General features: G+C 38.7%; 1 protein-coding gene across 8 annotated transcripts in view; it reads left to right on the top strand.

The window, feature by feature from the left end:
- The first annotated feature begins 7,003 nt into the window (after positions 1–7,003).
- Positions 7,004–18,123, top strand: part of kif13ba (kinesin family member 13Ba) — a 45,641-nt gene continuing 34,521 nt past the window's right edge. For 6 of the 8 annotated variants that reach the window (XM_035958262.2, XM_035958265.2, XM_023292480.3 and 3 more), the window contains exons 1-3: positions 7,649–7,795; positions 8,021–8,354; positions 14,281–14,374. In XM_035958262.2, coding sequence (XP_035814155.2) covers positions 8,285–8,354; positions 14,281–14,374 — 164 coding nt within the window. In that variant the 5' untranslated portion in view covers positions 7,649–7,795; positions 8,021–8,284. Of the gene's footprint in view, positions 7,058–7,128; positions 7,270–7,648; positions 7,796–8,020; positions 8,355–14,280; positions 14,375–18,123 lie in introns of those variants that run through there. The other 2 variants (XM_035958263.2, XM_055011388.1) reach the window with 2 other exon arrangements.

Genomic DNA, 18,123 nt, shown 5'->3' on the forward strand with positions numbered 1-18,123 from the left:
GCTGTTTCCAGCTAGAATAGTCATTTACCACATTAACAATGTCTAGACTGTATTTCTGGTTAATTTAATGTTATCTTCATTGAAAAAAATTGTTTTTCTTTCAAAAATAAGGACATTTCTAAATATTTGTGTGTGTATATATCTATATATCTATATCTATATATATATATATATATCTATTGATATCTATATATATATATATATATATATATATATATATATATATATATATATATATATATATATATATATATATATATAGACACACACATACGCACGTACCTATACACAGTACAAGGGATGTATCTGACAACAAGACTCCAGGTCAAGGCCTGGCGAAGGAGGAGCAAAAAGCCCCCAATAGAAAATGTAACTTTTCTTTTATACACATTTTATATAGTCAGCATTGGCTCTTTTGTCGTACTAAGCTAAGCTGGCCCTCTCTTGCTAGAGCTTCATATTTAATTCCCAAGCATGAGTGGTGTGATCCTCGCACTGATTGATTCTGAGCAAGAAAGGAAATATAACACATGATGATGTTAGACTGTTTTTCAATAAAGACTGTATTCAAGAGTTTAGAGTTCATGAATAAAAGTACCTTAATCTAGGCCTGAGAAGCTGTACTGTGATGCGTAATTTTCCAAGATTTTTACCATGTTTTAACTAAGTTATGGGCCTATAACCATCTCTGCATGTATTTAACCACAAGGGCATTTTGAAGGACTTTTGTATGTCTTCAGATTATCTGTTTACTTCTGTAAGTCTGAGAAGGTCCCAGTGGGTCTGGATCCTCCCAGTAGATCAACCTGGGCAATGTCACTATGTGACTTCCGTTATTTAGCAGCTTCATTTGAAGGTGAGGGCAGCAGGCAGGGTTGCAACAGCGTGAATTTATGTATCTCAAGATGAGTAAAGCTACATTTTTTTAACTATTTAATAGAACCAATTACAACTACAAATGACCCCTGGAATACACGTTTAATGTGCCCATCAGCCGGATAGAACCACCGAGACATGTAACCCAGATGCTTCAACGCTACATGGGCCTTTTTTGCATCCTTAACTCTTTAGTTCAGTGGTGTACCTGTTGCTCAACAGCTATGACTATAGGTGACTGCTCTCATGTGGCAGGCAGCGTTCATCAGTAAAATGTTTTGACAATCCCAGAACATGTCCCTGTTCTGTGCCAAGTTATTGTGTCCGATATTGTAACAGGTGACATGGAGCTTTGTAGGTCCAAGAGTTATGTGGAGCTGCAGCTCTTATTAGCTAATAAGAGTGAATGTTCTACTTCTAGTGAGGTTGACAAACACATCTCAAAATAAATGCTTGTATTGCTTAATATGTAATCCTTGTGTAAAAAAAAAAGCTGCTGTTTACTCAAATAAGTGCCATTGCTAGGATCTTTGTAAAGTCAGTTTTGTCAGTGTTTGTCTAACTATGATCACAAAATATACACTAGTGGATCTGAATTTTGCAGGTTAGTCAATCACATAGAATAGAATAGAATGGAATAGAATGGCCACTTTATTGTCAGCCAGAACATACACTAGTTGGTGCACATCACACTGAAATTTTGATGCAAAAAGCTTGCCATCGGAATGACATATATATATATATATATATATATATATATATATATATATAAACACACACACTTGTAAAACATGCACATCTGCACATTTATTTTACAGAGCAGATGTAGCAGCAGTATTGCACATAACATTTTGTTTTTTATAGGGCTTGGGAGGTTAACACATTAATTAGTGCGTTAAGTAGTGCGTTGAAAATGCATTGATTAATTAACACTGATAATTATTATATTGAGCGTTAACGCTTTTTAAAAATTTATTATTATCCTAATGGACGGACATTGTTGTTGATGTTGAGATTTCAATGTTTATTCTTCAGTTCAAGATTTACTTATTGTCAGTGAACATGCCATGTTTAGTTAGCTCACCTCTGAGTGGCTGAGAGTCAGCAGTAGTGTGTGTGTTGCTCCCATAGACTGTATAATAAAGATAGAAAAGTGACGCCAGCCCGGTGGTGTCTTAAACCTGCATTCTTTCTAACAGCCAGCAGGGGGCGACTTCTCTGGTTACAAAAGAAGTTGGATTGCATAGTAGTCTATCACAAAATTATTCTACTTCTCGTTTAACCTGTTACCTCAGGTCTAAGCATTTTCCTAATGAGTTTATGGTCTCGGTCAATCAAGTATGATGTTCATGTAGCAAATTACGGTTCCACACTGAAAATGATCAGCAGTAAAGCAGGATATGTTTAGGACTGTTCAAACAGACAGGTTGGAGAGCGGAGCCGTCAACAGAAGTGTGAAGGTCTGCAGCCACATCCTTTTCAATAAACCAGGTTTAAAGTAATTCTGCCGTTATATAACGGGGTCTTGTTTTCATCCAGCCCTTTTGTACTGTGCTCAGCCTTACTACAGGCTCCAAAGGGGCCACTCAGATTCATGTCATAGAGGGGTTTTCATCAAGTTCTCACAGTTTCTGTCATGCATTGGGGTAATAATAGTTTTTACTGTTCACCTTCACTAACACCTCAAAATAGCCTAATAATAGTTTACACAAGTGAGGCTCATCTTTTTGTGGGCTCACTGTGTTCCAGTGTAAAGTAATGTTTAGGTGGAGATTAACGCACAAGATTATACTAAACAATGTTGATATTTGGGACATTTTGACCTTGCCACGGTGCTGTTTTGTTTTTGTGTCAACAAATACTCAATCTCCACTTTTTGTGCCAAACAAAGGAATATGAGATTGCCCAACCCTTTGCAATTCTTTGTCCAGTTTGCAACATCAAAATAAATCAAATGAAAAATGGGTTTAAACTTTCAGTATCCATTTTTTCAAATTTGTTTTGAAGTGATTAAAAAAAATGTAAAAGTTCAGCGTTTTACATTCACCTTTCATTCAAAGAGAAAGATACATTGTTGTTATGTCATTCCAACATCCATATCCAAACACTGATTTTACAAATACAATAATTTTTGAAATCAAATTGAAACAGTAAGTCCCACAATGTATGTGAAACCTTCCTAAGAGTGGCTGCACTGTGAGCCCTAAAAATGCTTGTTTTGCAGTGGAAGAGTTTGATTTAATGACAGTTGCACAAGTCAGTATCATTTTTCTGCTGTGAACTATCAGAAAGTACAACACCACAAGGAAAGTGCAGTGTCAGGTTTAATGTTGATACCCCAGCAACAAAAGTAATTTATATAAAAAAAAAGCACATTTCTATGAAGTAGTGGCAAGGTCATAATGAATTAAAACAGTCCTTGATAAAGAAATTTAATAATATATACACTACCAGTCAAAAGTTTTAGAACACTCAACTTTTTGGAAGTTATGCCTGTTAATGTCTCACTGTACTCTGAAATGAAAGCATAGAACAATTAAACAAATAAGTTTACAAAAATCATTTCAGAAACCAAAATGTATTCTAAACTTTTGACTCAAATTAGCCGCCTTTGACAAATATAACAGCTGAACACACTCGTGGCATTCTTTCCACAATGGAAATAAGATATTCAACAGAAAGTTCTTCCCAACTCTATTACAGAAGTTCCCATAAATGTGTGGCAGTTGTGGGTTGCTTTGCTTTCACTCTTCTGTCCAGTTCATCCCAAATCAGTTCCATTGGGTTTAAGTCTGGAGACTATGCTCGCCACTCCATGTTTTCAAGCTTACCATCTTGCTCTTTTTTCCTAAGGTAGTTCTGGCATAGTTTGGACGTGTGTTTTGGGTCAATATCTTGCTGTAGGATGAACCCCTGACCAACTAGGAACATACCAGAGGGTACTGCATGGTGCTGCAGAATGATGTGGTAGCTGTTTAGGTTCAGGGTTCCTCTCACTCTGTACAAATCACCGACCCTGGATCCAGCAAAACAGCCCCAGACCATCATGCTTCCTCCTCCATGTTTGACAGTTGATGTCACACACTGAGGAACCACCCATTCACCTACTCGACGGCATACAAAAATCCTGCATGATGAACCAAAGATAAGTTGTTAACCCATTTCTTGTTCCCTGAAAAAGGCCTTTTTGTACAATTCTGAAATGTACATTATTTTACAGTGTTGGGTAACCTTACCTTTTTTTAAACCTCTGGCAGTTCACCACTTACTTTTGTACCATTTTAAGCTTTCATTGGACTTGAACTACATCAATTTCAATAAAAAAAAACTGGAAAAACTGGGGATTGGGACGTTCTAAAAGTTTTGACCAGTAGCACGTGTGTGTATATATATATATATATATATATATACACACACATATAATGAGTACAGACAAGTAGCATAAAGTACATGTAAATTGTATAGAATAACTGAAACTGACTGAGTGGAAAAAACACAAGATAAGAAAAACTAAAACATGTAAAATACAGGTATACTGTTAAATAGAAAAAATGAAGGAAAATTAAGTCAGTTAAAGTTTAGATAAGTTTAATAAAAGTACTGTATTTTAAGGGCACACACAAATGAACGCACTTTTCAAAAGGCCTTACTGCTGCTTTGCTTGCAGCATCACATTTGTCCAGCAGATGTCAGAAACCCTCCAGTGTTAAAGTCACAGCAGCACAGTCAGAACAGATAGTACAATCCTTTGTCTCATTGAATAATTACCAGTCCTTTTACCCTGGGATTCATAAGCGTGTCAAAGATGACCCAGTGTGATCATTTTCTGACAATATTTTTGTGTATCTTTATGTCTTTGTAGTTTCTTTGCATGAAAAGCTTTTATCATTTCATTTTCCAACTATTCCTCAAAAAATGTTTTTGATAACATTACATTTAAAATTTTAAGTTACTTTCTATACTTTTAAAGAAATTGTAATATTTGTATAACAAACGCAAGGTCTTTATCACTGATAATATCATACAAGAGGTGATGCAGTGCACAAACTTCTAGGGACGCAGAGTAGCAACAGCTGACCGAAAACAGTGGAAAAATGTCCAAAAAAAATGCACGTTGACATTCTTCTATTGCTGTTCTGTGTAATATTCTTCCTTTTAAATGATGATGTTGTGTAAATTTACTTGTACTGAGACCAAATCTAAAAAAAAAAGAAAACAAGGAGAAAAGAATGTTTAAGAATATTTTTAAAAACCAACCAAATACCAACCAAAGTCTTGAGTTCCCCCTAAAATGACATTTTTCTCCTAACACCCCTGATCACCAAATTGAATCTCAAATAAAACAGTTAAAATGAAATTTAAACCTGTTTTTTGGTATAATTTTTTGATTGATGTCTCTTGTAATTGTGGGAACATTTTTTTAATCAACATAATATTTTAAATAATAATTATTATGCATGGAATGTGTGTCCCACAACATATTAGCATAACCTTTTTAGCTGGTAGAAGAACAAGAAAACAGTGAATCACATGAAACGCTGGGATTGACATCATCAGTTTTCCAAACGAGTAGGTAGAGCAAAGCTATGTCCTCTCTTCTATATAAATATGTATACATAAATATATAGACACACACATAAATATAATAGACGCACACACACACTTGTAAACATGCACATCCACACATTTATTTTACAGAGCAGATGTAGCAGCAGCATTGCACATAACATTGAAATGTAGCAGCAGTTACATTTCACAGTGGGTTATATTTCACAGTGCACTATGGGTGCCCAGAAGGATTATTGTGAGTTCTTGAGTGTGATGGCTTGGGGGATAAAACTATTACAGAACCTGGCTGAATCATAACATTTTGTTTTTTATAGGGCTTGGGAAGTTAACGCATTAACGCACTATTTTTTTATATTTTCATAAAATTGTAAGCCTTGATTGAATGTCTCACTCTACCTCATGCAACCCTGTTATGCGTATTATCTGGATAAGACAAATTGTTTTAATGTTTTCTTTACTTTTTCCATCAGTAAGTTTGTCCTCTTGGTCAGCAGTAACATCTAGCTAAATATCTAGCTTCTACTCCTGAGAACAAGCTAACATTAGCATGGATTAGCAACCCTGTTACTGTGATTAGAGTAGGGTTAGCAAACAACACATAAAACATGGAATAAAAATGGTCCCATTGATGTGGAAGCTCAGCCAATCAAGCCTTTGATAGTTTATTACCTATTATTGATGGATATGGAGCAGAAAATTGTAAAAGAGAAGGTTTATTTTTCAAAAACTTTGAAGCCCAAATGTCCTCCAATTCTGGAATGACCCATATGCAGTTGTGCATGTCCTTAACTCTCTTCTCTAATACAGGATGTGCTTTGTCCTCCCTGACCCTCTCTGTAGGATCTGGAGCTGGTCTGATCTTCAGCTTCTGGTCTCACCAACCTGTCTAGCGTTTATGTTCTCTTGTTCGTTGTTTGACCTCTGCTCTCTTTTCACTCCTTCACCCTGGCAGATGTCCACTGTCCTTTAGCCTGGTTCTGCTGGGCTTTTTCTGTCAGCCATCACCAGTATACCTGCTCATGAGGAATCCTGAGATTAGCTCGGTTTTCCATGTATAATTTTGTAGGTTCTTTACCTTATAATTTTAATTAGTCAGGTAAATTTGTATTTTGTATAATATTGTTTTTTGTATAGTATTATTTGTATAATATCTTAACAATAATACATACATTTCTTAATAATATTGTATAGCCTTAACCTTAATATTCAAATTTGTCAGGTCAGTCACGTAATTCCAGTTCTCTACTGGAAAGCAGCTTGGATTCACTTGTGTTGCTTTAAATTTGCTACATAAATAAGTGTGAGTTGACTATTTGTAAAAGATAACAGTTATTTCATAATTCATGTATGCTTCCTGTGTTCCCTATAGTGTTAAATCCAATGAACGTTATGATATGTTTTCTACAGTGTGCTTGTGTCATAATACAATGGCACAAAACTGAAAGTGAATGTACCTGAAATAAACTATCTGGCGTGATATAATGTGAATTACTGTATTTGAATTACCAGCTTTTATGTTGAAAACTAAGGGAAGACTTAAGTTTGTTATGTTTAACTTGATGCGTGGACAGAGGAAGTATCGCGTGACTGACTGGGGTCCTGAACACATCTGGTAACAAGCACTTCTTCATGTTTTATCCAAGTATTGGTGACATTAGTCGTTATTTTATTTATTCCCTTGTATACAGTGTACAGTTATTCGAAGGCTTCCTGCTAACCGAGTCAGAGCTGTAGCTGCCGGTGCTAGCCTGCCGTTAACGGGCTGCGATGTTGACGTCCTCCGGGAGAAACCGCTGAGTGAGGATTGAATTTAAAAGAACAACAGTAAGAAAAGCTCCATGAACATGATAAACCGACAGTTCCTAAAATTCAAAGAATTGGAAGTAAAAATGTACAAGTGGATATAATTAAACTGTAGTGAAGTTAGCTATTGGTTTAAAATCACAGAGGAAGCAGAAGTTAGCTATTGGTTAGTCTCGGATTCATTAGCGGCATTTCTGTTAGTATCTGTGAAACGTGTCTGACCAGGTGGATTTGCTCCGTCTGACAGCGAGCTTACGGACAATGTATAATTTACTATGCATTGTTACAGCACAAAATGTTCTTCTTCTCACGAAAGCAACCGCCCCCAGTGTGTTTTAGTAGAACTTTTGGACAGATGAGTGGTGCTGTTACTTTGAAGGTGCTCCGCTCCGGAAGGGCGGATGCTGCTCGCTGTTTGCAGCTCGACACGGAGGAGAACAGTGGATTCCGTTGGGAGGCTGTAGCTCATCGCCAGACAGTTTTATGTGGATCTCTCTTGGTTGTACTTTTAGGTTAACGGTGTCACCTCTGTGATGAATCCACCGAGGTATGTAGCTCGACGGCCGGGTACTGTCCCCGGGATGTTATGCAGTTAGATGGAAGGAAACGGCTAAAAACGTGCTCCTTTTCTCCTGCTGCTCCCCTTCAGTTTGCCTGGCAAATTAGCTGGCTAGCCCGTTTTTCTCCCTTGGTCATAGCATATGTCTGCTCAGTCACAACCCCCAGCTGCTGTAATATCTTGCTTAATTTACATTTCTCTTTTGCCTTCCAGCCGCCACTCCTATGTGGATCTAAACTAGCCTGGAATATGATCAGAAGAAGAAAATAAGCGGCGGCGGCTGGCTTCCTGCGGGATTCTGCCCAGTCTTTTTGTTTTTCTGTGGACATGCCTGGTCTATGGAGCAAAGCTGAGAGAGGCTAGCTGGCCGACAGTCCGGCTAGCGCAACATTTCCAGGATTTTTGATGATTGTTCAGCCGAAAAGCTGATTTATTTTGGATCAGCCATTGCTTTCCCAGCCGGGATAAGGAGTCAGCATGGGGGAGCCCAGCCTGGACGACTCCAATGTCAAGGTGGCTGTTCGTGTTCGGCCCATGAACAGGAGAGGTGAGGAGCTTCAGTCTGCTCATATATGGCACTTATTCACACACTGACTCAAAACAATCCTGTACCAAGACACTGCGTCCATTAAATATTGTGAGAATGTATGATGTCTACACACCGGATGCCAAGTTATCATGTTGAATACACTAACATGGAACGAATCTTTTTGGTGGTAGGCTGTCTCCCCCTTGAATGATGCATAGTCTACCTCAGGTTAACTCTAAACAGACTGCATCTCACAGTAACATTATCCACAGGAGGCTGGCCTGACTCAAGTAGTCCCGGTTTAATTTCCTGAGAATGGGATGGCAGTCAGAAATCACCACCCATTAGTGAAATGAGCTGCTGCAGATTAAAATAAAAAGCTGTTGCCTGGCTGGTCTGGATGGCACATGTTTGTACAGTGCTGCCATGGGGCTTCCCTGATGGCTGCCTGCCATCCAGCCAGATTTAAAGTTGAGCTGTTGTGTGAGTTCCACTTTAGAAAGTCTAGTAACGTTGTCTGCTTCACTGGTTGACAGAGATGCCAGTTGCCTCTGGACTTCATTAGTTACTCGCTGTAGTTATTAGTAGAGTTGGCAATTTAACAGATGTGTTTTTGGTTGATATAATTTAAAGAACAATATCAGTCGGTCAAAGTCTGACCAACTGATGTTGCAGCATCCGTGCACTCAGTGTCATTTGGTAGAAATTAAGCTACACATTGATGATGCTTCTGAACAGAATCTGTCCTCTTGTTTCTGTTAGCGCTTTCTCACAAATATTATGCTTTCAGAAAAGTTCAGTGGTATCCTTGGGCTGCTGTGTCTCTACTTATTGTTACATTCGTATCTCCAATTTTAGAAAAGCCTGGATAACAAATGCAGAGTGTTACAAAAGCTTAATGCACGCTCAAGTGGTCCGGTCAATTATATTGCAGATTTCCAGTGCTGCACACAAGAAGGCACAGATGACATTTCCTGGTTGATTGCCAAGTCGTGTTTGTGCCATGGGATACCATGTGTCCAATGAAAGGAGGAGGAGGGCTGCTGAGACAGAGTGGTTGACTGACAACCGACAGAATGAATCACGTGTGTCCCTCTGCCTACTCCCTCTAAACTGGAGATTTCGGTCACAAGATTAAGGCAGTGGATCACCACTCTGTTCCCATAGGCAGGGGTTTACCATGAACTCCGATGTAGAGAAACTGTAGTCAAGAAAATATTCCCAGTGATGACTCTTTGTAATGTTAGACGTTTGATTTGGACATACAAATGAGTGTTGTATTTCTGTTTTTGACCAACAGCCATGATCTAGTTGGCACTAGATATTGTTTATTTACAAGATTGCGACTATGTGGATGGTGAAGAGAAAGGGCAGATACAGATGAGTTCTGAAGGGCATTCTGTCACAGATCAGGTGCATTTTGATTAAAAGTGATAGAGGTTTATAGTGTATACATCTCTCTGGTCACATCCAATTTATATTTTCAGTGTCTGAGCATCTAAACCAAATCCCAGTATGCCCTCATCTACTTTTTTCCCCCACTTAGCTCCCTAAATTGATAGGTAATGATACAAAGCCCTCCACATGTTTCATTAACTTGAAAACAAGACTTCCATTTTGTCCTTAGAATGGAAAAACTGGCAGTGTGAGGCCTTTAACACCATTGAATAAATAGGACTATTTATGAAATTATGTTAAAGGCCTTCCACTTCCATTTCAAAATGAACACATTTCCAGTGTTATGCAGTTAAACAGTCAGTGTGTAGCATTTAGTGACTTGTAGCAGCAAGATTGCAGATTGCAACCATCTTCAACCCTTCCTCTTCTAGGAGAACCTAGAGTGATGAAGGGGTTCATTCTAAGCTATGAAAAACACACTGACTTGTAGTTACAGGTGATAATACACTAATGAAACTGTAATTCTGAATACTATGTTCCATTTGTGCCAATAGACACCCTGAACCCTACACACTAGTTCTGTAAAGCCTTTTTTATCAAAAGAAGCATTGGCCTCATGTCAGAATGAAAATTCTGTGTAAGTGATTCAGTTTTCAAACCATTAAAAGCAAATGTCAGAGGCAGATGGGTAGCTAGTTCAAAGCCACTCTGTACCATGTCTGCATGCATCTTCCAATACTCAGCGAGAAAAAACGATAGTGATTTTGGTGAAAGGGTGCAAGCAGGGAAATTGATGGCTTGCTGAAGGCAGTGGGAATGATGTTGAAACCCGCAGTGCCACGTTTTCAGTAGTGCCTTTCTGACAGTTTTAATCTCTGAGTTGGGCTTTTGTCCAAATCTATCAGTGTTGTTGTTTTTATGATTTCATATATCCACCCAAAACAAAATCCTCTCTGAATGGGCAAAGAAGTATTCCATCATGTGTCACTTCACAAGAGGTACCAGCAAATATCAAACTAACCCTTCGTAAACTTGCAATTAGGTTGGTTTTCTTTCTTGCCTTATTTCTTATTTATGTCTCCACACATTGACACCTTTGAGCTGCTCAGTTCAGTCACAACTCTTCCTCCCACTGTCACACAGTTTCTTCAGGACACAGTGGCTGTAGCTAAGGGAAGGCATTTTCCTCGCTCACATTTTCCCAGCTGGTGTGATGATTCAGACCTGCAACTCTGAAATAATAAGCAGGCTCTGTTAACTTCGAGGCCACTGTCCCCATGTATCCCAGGTTGAGGAGGAGAGGTGGTGTAGCTGCCCAACTGGACAAAAGCAGGAAGGGAGGGAGTCTGAATGAGCGTTTGCTAACGTTGCATAATGCTCTATGTTACCATGGCTGTGGCCTTCGAAGAACAGAGTAACCTCAGGCGTAGCAACGGCAACACCATGGCCAGTCAGCTTCCTGGCTGATGTCAGGCCTGTTGCGCCAAACCTCAGCACCGGCAGCCCAGAGGAGGACAGGAGGGAAAGCCAGTGGAAAGTGGGAGCTGGTTATGGAGCAACGAGAGGCAGATAACAATGGGTACATATATCCTCTCAACCATATTGCATCAAACTTTCCTCTCTGCTGAGCAGGAAGTGGCACTTGTGGCACATGGGTACTGTAGTAAGCAGTGGAAGAAGAGAAGGAAGAACAGAAAGTTTTCTCACTAAATCCTTCTGTGCCTGTGTCAGTACTCCTGTTTAACTTTATCTTGTCCTTTTGCTCTCACTGTCTTTTGGTCATTGAGTCTCTGTTGGCTCACCCCACATTTTTTTCTTTGTAGTATCCCTGACAGCAGAAGAATTGGAGGGTGATTCAGGTCCTTTGACCTTTGACACCAAGTTTCCATGGCTCTTCCCCTGTGTTCCTGCTAGGAACAGTAGCATTCAGGCTCACGAGCCCGAATGCTACTGTTTTAGTTGAAATAAGAAATATTTCAACTAAAACCTTTAAGTTACACTTGTCTACTTGAGCAAGTAACAAGCTTGTGACATCCAAATAGAATATTTATTTGCATGCTTTTGGTAGGAAAAGAAGCCCATGCTAATTATGTAAAAATAAATATGCAAAAATATACGATAGCCTGCTGACAACCTCGGAAGTAGTTGGAAATACTCTTGGCTGAAACAGAGTGGGAAGGTATGGCCAGGTAATGTTTAGCAAGAGTGCTACACATTTGTACTTAATCATTTAAGCAATAGGTTGTCTTCTGGTAAAGTCATTGCACAGTGAGAAAAGGTATATATGGAACTGCTGTCTTCTACACACTCTAATCAACCCTGGGTAGTGCATTGTTTTTTTGAAAAGCATTTGGCACATGGTAAGAAGCTGTCTGCTTCACCATGACTCGTGAACTGTACTGTATGTGTACATCCCTTCTCTACAGTTGTCATGTCTTGGTTGGAAAAAGCAAATGAAGACCTACATATTATACAGTGACACTTGTAATGCGGCTTTAGATAGTTCTTGTTGAAGAACGGAATTGAAACCACTAAATGTTTTTCCTGTCCTAACACATTTGCTGATGATTGACATCCTTGCATGTTCTGGCAAGCCTGCTGCACAGTGGAGAAAATGATTATTAACTGCCATGTGTTTGATATCACAGTTGACTATTGAAAAATCTTGCAGGCTGTATTTGGCCTGCATGGTATCGAAAAAAAATTACATTGTGATAGTTTGTTTTTCGCCAATTTAATTTCCAATATGATAAACACATTCTGAACAGATGATGTGAATAAGTAGATCTTATCATTCAAGAATGATTGGAGTGAATTTGTACACCATAAATACACCTGCATTGCCAAAAACATATTATGAGAAAATCTTAAAGAATCATTTGAATCTTCTCACATGTGTAACAACTTCGCCAGATATAAATTTGAAGTTGTTAAAAATTTGTCTGGTAGAAACTTTGTGTGTGTCTTTTTGTGAATGTTTGTAGTAATGCATACCTTACACGTTTTCGAAAAGCTTTGGAAATTTCTGTATAAATTCTGGTGTCTTTTAAAGGCCAGTTGAGCACGATGGATGCTTGTTTACATGGGAGCCTGAACAAGGTCCTACAGTTGAAGGACAGTATTTATTATCAGTAAATGTCCTTGAGCAAGCACTGATTTGGAGCTGAAGGAGCGCTGTTCTGGCACTGACCTCTGACCTCCATGTGGACGGGGCAAAATAGAAGAGGATATCCTTGCCAGGGGGAACACATGGGTCTAACTAATTATAGACACATCTTTATCTTATCATCTAGGTTGAAAAGCAAGAATTTATCACTGAGTTTTACTGTGTCATTTTAAAAACAAGTTTCCTGGTGGTAGTGATAATCATCTGTTCACACATGGATAGTGACCGGTTTTATTTGAAACAAACCGCATTATAATTATGGCCGTAACCACACAATTGTATTAATAAAGTATTGTAGTTTTCATTACAATAATACAGTGTATGAGCAGTAATAGGCTGCTAAAAACATTTAAGACGCTGTGGCCCTCGCATTCACCAGTTAAATCCTGTCATTCTCCTACTGGTAAATTCTTTATTTTAAATGCATGACCAGCTGTGCCAGACACTGGATGCATTGGACATGCTGGCAGCGCCCAGCCTGTGTGTAGACAACTTTCATAAGGTCTCTGAGGCAACACAGATGAATGGAGAGACTTAGCAGCCTCATTGCGGTTCATGTTATTTTCCAGTGCTTCTGCTGGTTACTTTCACAGCAAGGCTTGTATTGAACCTAATGGTTTACACTTAAAAACTAAATCTGACACATATTTTATTTAAGTTATGTGGTTATTATTTGTCTTTTTGCATTCTGTAGTAATGCATAGCCTCAGTTTATACATACAGTCCTTTTTTTTTTAAATGAGGCAGAAAAATTGTAGTTGGCAATACTACAATCCCAATGAAATGGCCTCAGTGGGCAGTATTGTATGCTGATTACTGCATCCTGTTGCAACAAATACCTGAGTGGACAAAGCATTAGGACCTCTCCTTCTGCTGAGGTGGAAATAGCCAGTTGGTGTTCCAAAGACCAAGTGTTGCATCATGACACACAAACAGGTCTCTCTCTGTGTGTGTGTGTGTGTGTGTGTGTGTGTGTGTGTGTGTGTGTGTGTGTGTGTGTGTGTGTGTGTGTGTCGTCCTGGACAGGTCCTGTTTTATTGATTTGCCCAAAGTTTACTCCAAGGTAAAAGGTCATTTTTAGAGTCTGTCTTTGCCATCCTGCTCACACAATTGTTTGAACTTGATTTTCTGCAGGATCTTATTGCTATTATGCTATTTTAGCTCCTTCTTGATTCCTTAATGGAAAGAAGAAATAACCATCAGATCAATGTTTGCGAAAATTTTTGTGTTTGTAAATTAACCCAACCTGCAGGATACTAAACAGTTTTAGTCATTTTCACTCACTGTCACTTTGCTTGTAAATTGGTGTTGTGATAAGGATGTTTAGGTTGCGGATTTCAGGGCTTTGACCACTGACACTATATGTTGTCTGATCCACAGAAAAGGAATTAAACACTAAATGTGTTGTGGAAATGGTGAAGAACCAGACCATCCTCCATCCTGCAGGAGCTAACCTTGGAAAAGGAGACTCCAGGTAAGTCTGTTGGTAACGTAAATAAGTTCTGTGTCCATTACTGATTCATTTAATTTATACGAAACTAATTCAACAGGCCATTATGTTTGATTTTGTTTTCATGAGGGAAACAACATACATTGTTGTGCAATTGTTGTCTCAGTTGAACTAGTTGTTGGGCAATTCACATTGAATTGCTACCAGTTGAGCTATCTGGGCACCCTAATTTTGAATACTTTTAATAATGTTGCTGTTAGAAAATGTAAACAAATATAAGCTCCTGGAGTTCCCCAGTGTCAGATTTTCAACAACCATAATTGTCATAGTCTCAGCCATGAACCTCTATAGATTATTTTGAACTGCCAGGTACGCCCCTATCTATTGCCTACATAGAGACACTCTGTTTCTAGGTCGATTTATAGCTGTCATTAATTTTCATGCTTCCTATGATCGGAGAGCTACGCGGTGCCTTTGGAAGGGCCTTGGATCCTCCTACTTGGTATCTCCTAAAAAATCTTGTCTCAGATTTGCTTGGAATGTTCTTTTGTCCTCATGATGTAGTTTTTGGCTGACTAACCACCTGTTAGGCCTCCTTGAGCCAGGTGGACTTCAACTTAAAGTATTTGGTACTCATTTACTTCTCTCTGCCTTTGATCTATGTCATCTTCTTAACTAGTTGCTATTAGTGGACAATGCTAAATCTCGCAATCTAGATCTCTGCAATGAAGGATGCATTAAGATGCATTAGGTTTGATTGGACTGCACAGAGAGTGTGTGTGTGTGTGTGTGTGCGTGCGTGCGTGCGTGTGTGTGTGAATGTTGTGACAAATTCATCAAACTCTGTTACAGAAATAACTCTGGAAGGGCAGGTTGTGAAATTAACCATCAGAACTGGAATGAAAAGGCTGTAAACAGTCTTTTGTTGAATGTAATTATGTAATGGCTGAAAATGTGCTATTAGGCCATGCTTGACTACTGACCCGCCATCTTGGAGGAAGCCAGCTGTGCTGATCTCCTTGTGACTGGTGGAGTTGACTGCAGACTGCCAGATCAGAAGCAGTGAATAATGTTGGCTTGAGGCTGAGCTTGAGCAGCAGACAACAGCAGCAGCAGTGTGTGTTTTCTGTGTGTGTCAGAGGTGTCTGGAAGAAAGAGACAATTATACATGAAAAGACAGACTCCACTCTGCTCCTCTCTTTCCTTAGTCCGTCGGGTCGTAACTCCCCACCGCCTGGCTTCCTCCCTTTTTCTCAACTCTTCCGTTTCCATGGCAACACAGGGGGAGGTTAACTGCAGGTCGCTGCCAGTGACCATGAAGCCCTTTCCTTAAGTGAGAAGAAGATGGAAGAGGGGGAAAAAGCCTCATTTACTTGAGCATCTGTCGACCATAAACTTTCCCCGGTGACTTTTATGGTGGACTGAACAAGAGCAGAGCTGTAGTTTTTATGTCTGTGTCTCAGTGACAAAGGGTTGAGGAAGCGACAGGAGGATGGGCTGAGTGACTGCTGCACTCAGTGTGCAGATGCCGTTTTCATTTTGTTTGTTTGGGTCCAGTTCACATTGACATAGTGTTTACACTTGGGATTATCTTTAACTCAGCATTTTAATTGGTTGTTAAGCTTGAGAAAGACTGGAGTGGGTGCGTAGAGAATGTATGCAATAAAGGTAGGCTGTTGCAGGTGCGTATTGTTTGCTTAAGCTAACCGACTTATTGGGACTCACTTTCTATAAAACTGAGAAGACTTAAAAAAAAAAAAAACAAAAAAAAAAAAAACGAATGCAGTTTTCTGACTGAGTCCAAACCTCGTCTGTATCTATGTGACTTGTCGGCAAAAACTTTATCTTTTGACAGTCTAATAGAAGATGCCCATTTTAAATCGACTGGCAAAATTTCTAGGATTCGTGGCTTATTAAACCAGCACAACTCACCAAGCTTCAATGAAGCCAAATAGAACCATTGAATGTGAAAGAGAAGTATTCTTATGCAACAAAACAATGAAATGAGAACCAAAAAAAAAAAAATAGATTTAGATTTGGTCCATAGCTTTACATGTATTAGCTCTTCCATAATGATCATTGTAGTCGCCATTTTTGAGGGTTCCCTACTATTTTAAAAACTGACTTACTCATTTAGTAAATTTTTGATTCCATCAATCAATCAATTTTTATGTATCCAGTGAGCTTCATTTCTGAGATTACCTTCAACTGAAAGATGCATTCTGCCTTGCCTCCGGTCCATAGTGTATTTTTACTTCCATTTGAATTTATTTCACTTCATAGATCTGTCCTTGGCAATTAAATATGACCATTTTGTAATTTAAACAAAGATATAAGATATATAAGCACTTATTTTATGAACACTAAACATCTTATGGAGTTGACAGTGTGAAAACAATGTGGAACAAAGGAACAAGGGCTAATCTAAAAATTTTCTATGGTATTTGTTTGCTACATAAATGAGCTCTTGGAATGATGTCCTGGGTCAGAGGTAATGTGATATGTATACACATAGGTCACATAGATGAAGTAAATTCTGCTGGACACATACAGGAAGGTGTACATTCTCACTTAAGGAAAAGACGACAGGATTAACTCTGTGTCTTTCACTCGTGGCTACTTTCTGACCAACAAAAGAGGCCAGAGTGGCAGTGTAGCAGAGTACACACTCCAGGTAGTTTACTTAGTAATAGCAGCACCGTATTACTACCATTTATCTGGTGATAGTTTCAATGAAAGCTAAAATAACTGCCAGCAGAGTCAAATTCCAGAGTTGTAACATCCTAGAATCTTGTCTTTGAGTGTAAGTGTCTGCTATGGAAACTTTACTTTTGCCTTGTATTTTCACCTTTCTCTGCACTAGACTTTTAATCTCTGCAGTGAGGCAGTTTTCAAAACATCTACACTGGTGTTTTTGTCAAGGGTTGTTGCTGAAGCTCAGGATTAGCTCTGTTTAAATACAAATGAAGGATTTTGTCATTCTCTCAGGCTGTCAGAAACCATTTTCTATCCAGGTAAAAGGAAAAAATACAATGTTAATATTATTAATATTACTATCATTAGTGTGCGTTCCCATGCTGTGCTAATATTCTGATCAAATATCTGATGGTAGCTGGGAAGCAGCATTTGAAGAAGTTTACGGTCTCTGCTGTTGAGCTTACTTCTGGTTAGTCAGTGCATTCAGCCAGCCAGACTTATTGTCTGTAGGAGGTTCTACAGTGGAAAATGTCCTGTCGCCTCTCTACCACAGCCTGAGCTCCACAACAAGAATTAAATAATGAATTATATTATTATTATATTTTTTAAATATATATTATAATCACACACAAAGTTCTTCCCACTTTCAAACATTGGACTCTAGTGGGATTATGGCTTTACCTAATCAAATAAACTATTTTTGAACTGTAATTCCCCACCATGAATATTTTAAAGAACCTCATTTTAAGGTCATTTCCTTATTATCTTTTTTTTCCACTTGTTATCCATCTGTTGTGGATCTCATTCAGTTTTTCCATCAGCAGCACATACTGGGCAGAGCAGACTTTAGCCTCTTACACTGCCTCCCTGAGTGACTCACTGCAGTGGTGATCTTGTCTGATGAAGTTTCAGCATTTGCTTTCTTGAAATAAGACTTACAAATGACCCAACTAGAAAAAAATGAATGATTTGATGTACAACCTCTCTATACACTCTGACAGTGAAGTTTTGCATCGATTTTTGTTTTAGCTTCTTTGCTGTCTTGTAATACATTATTCTTTTTATTTGGCATCCTA

This window comes from Amphiprion ocellaris, chromosome 1, assembly GCF_022539595.1.
Source record: "Amphiprion ocellaris isolate individual 3 ecotype Okinawa chromosome 1, ASM2253959v1, whole genome shotgun sequence".
In the NCBI taxonomy this organism is placed as follows: domain Eukaryota; kingdom Metazoa; phylum Chordata; class Actinopteri; family Pomacentridae; genus Amphiprion; species Amphiprion ocellaris.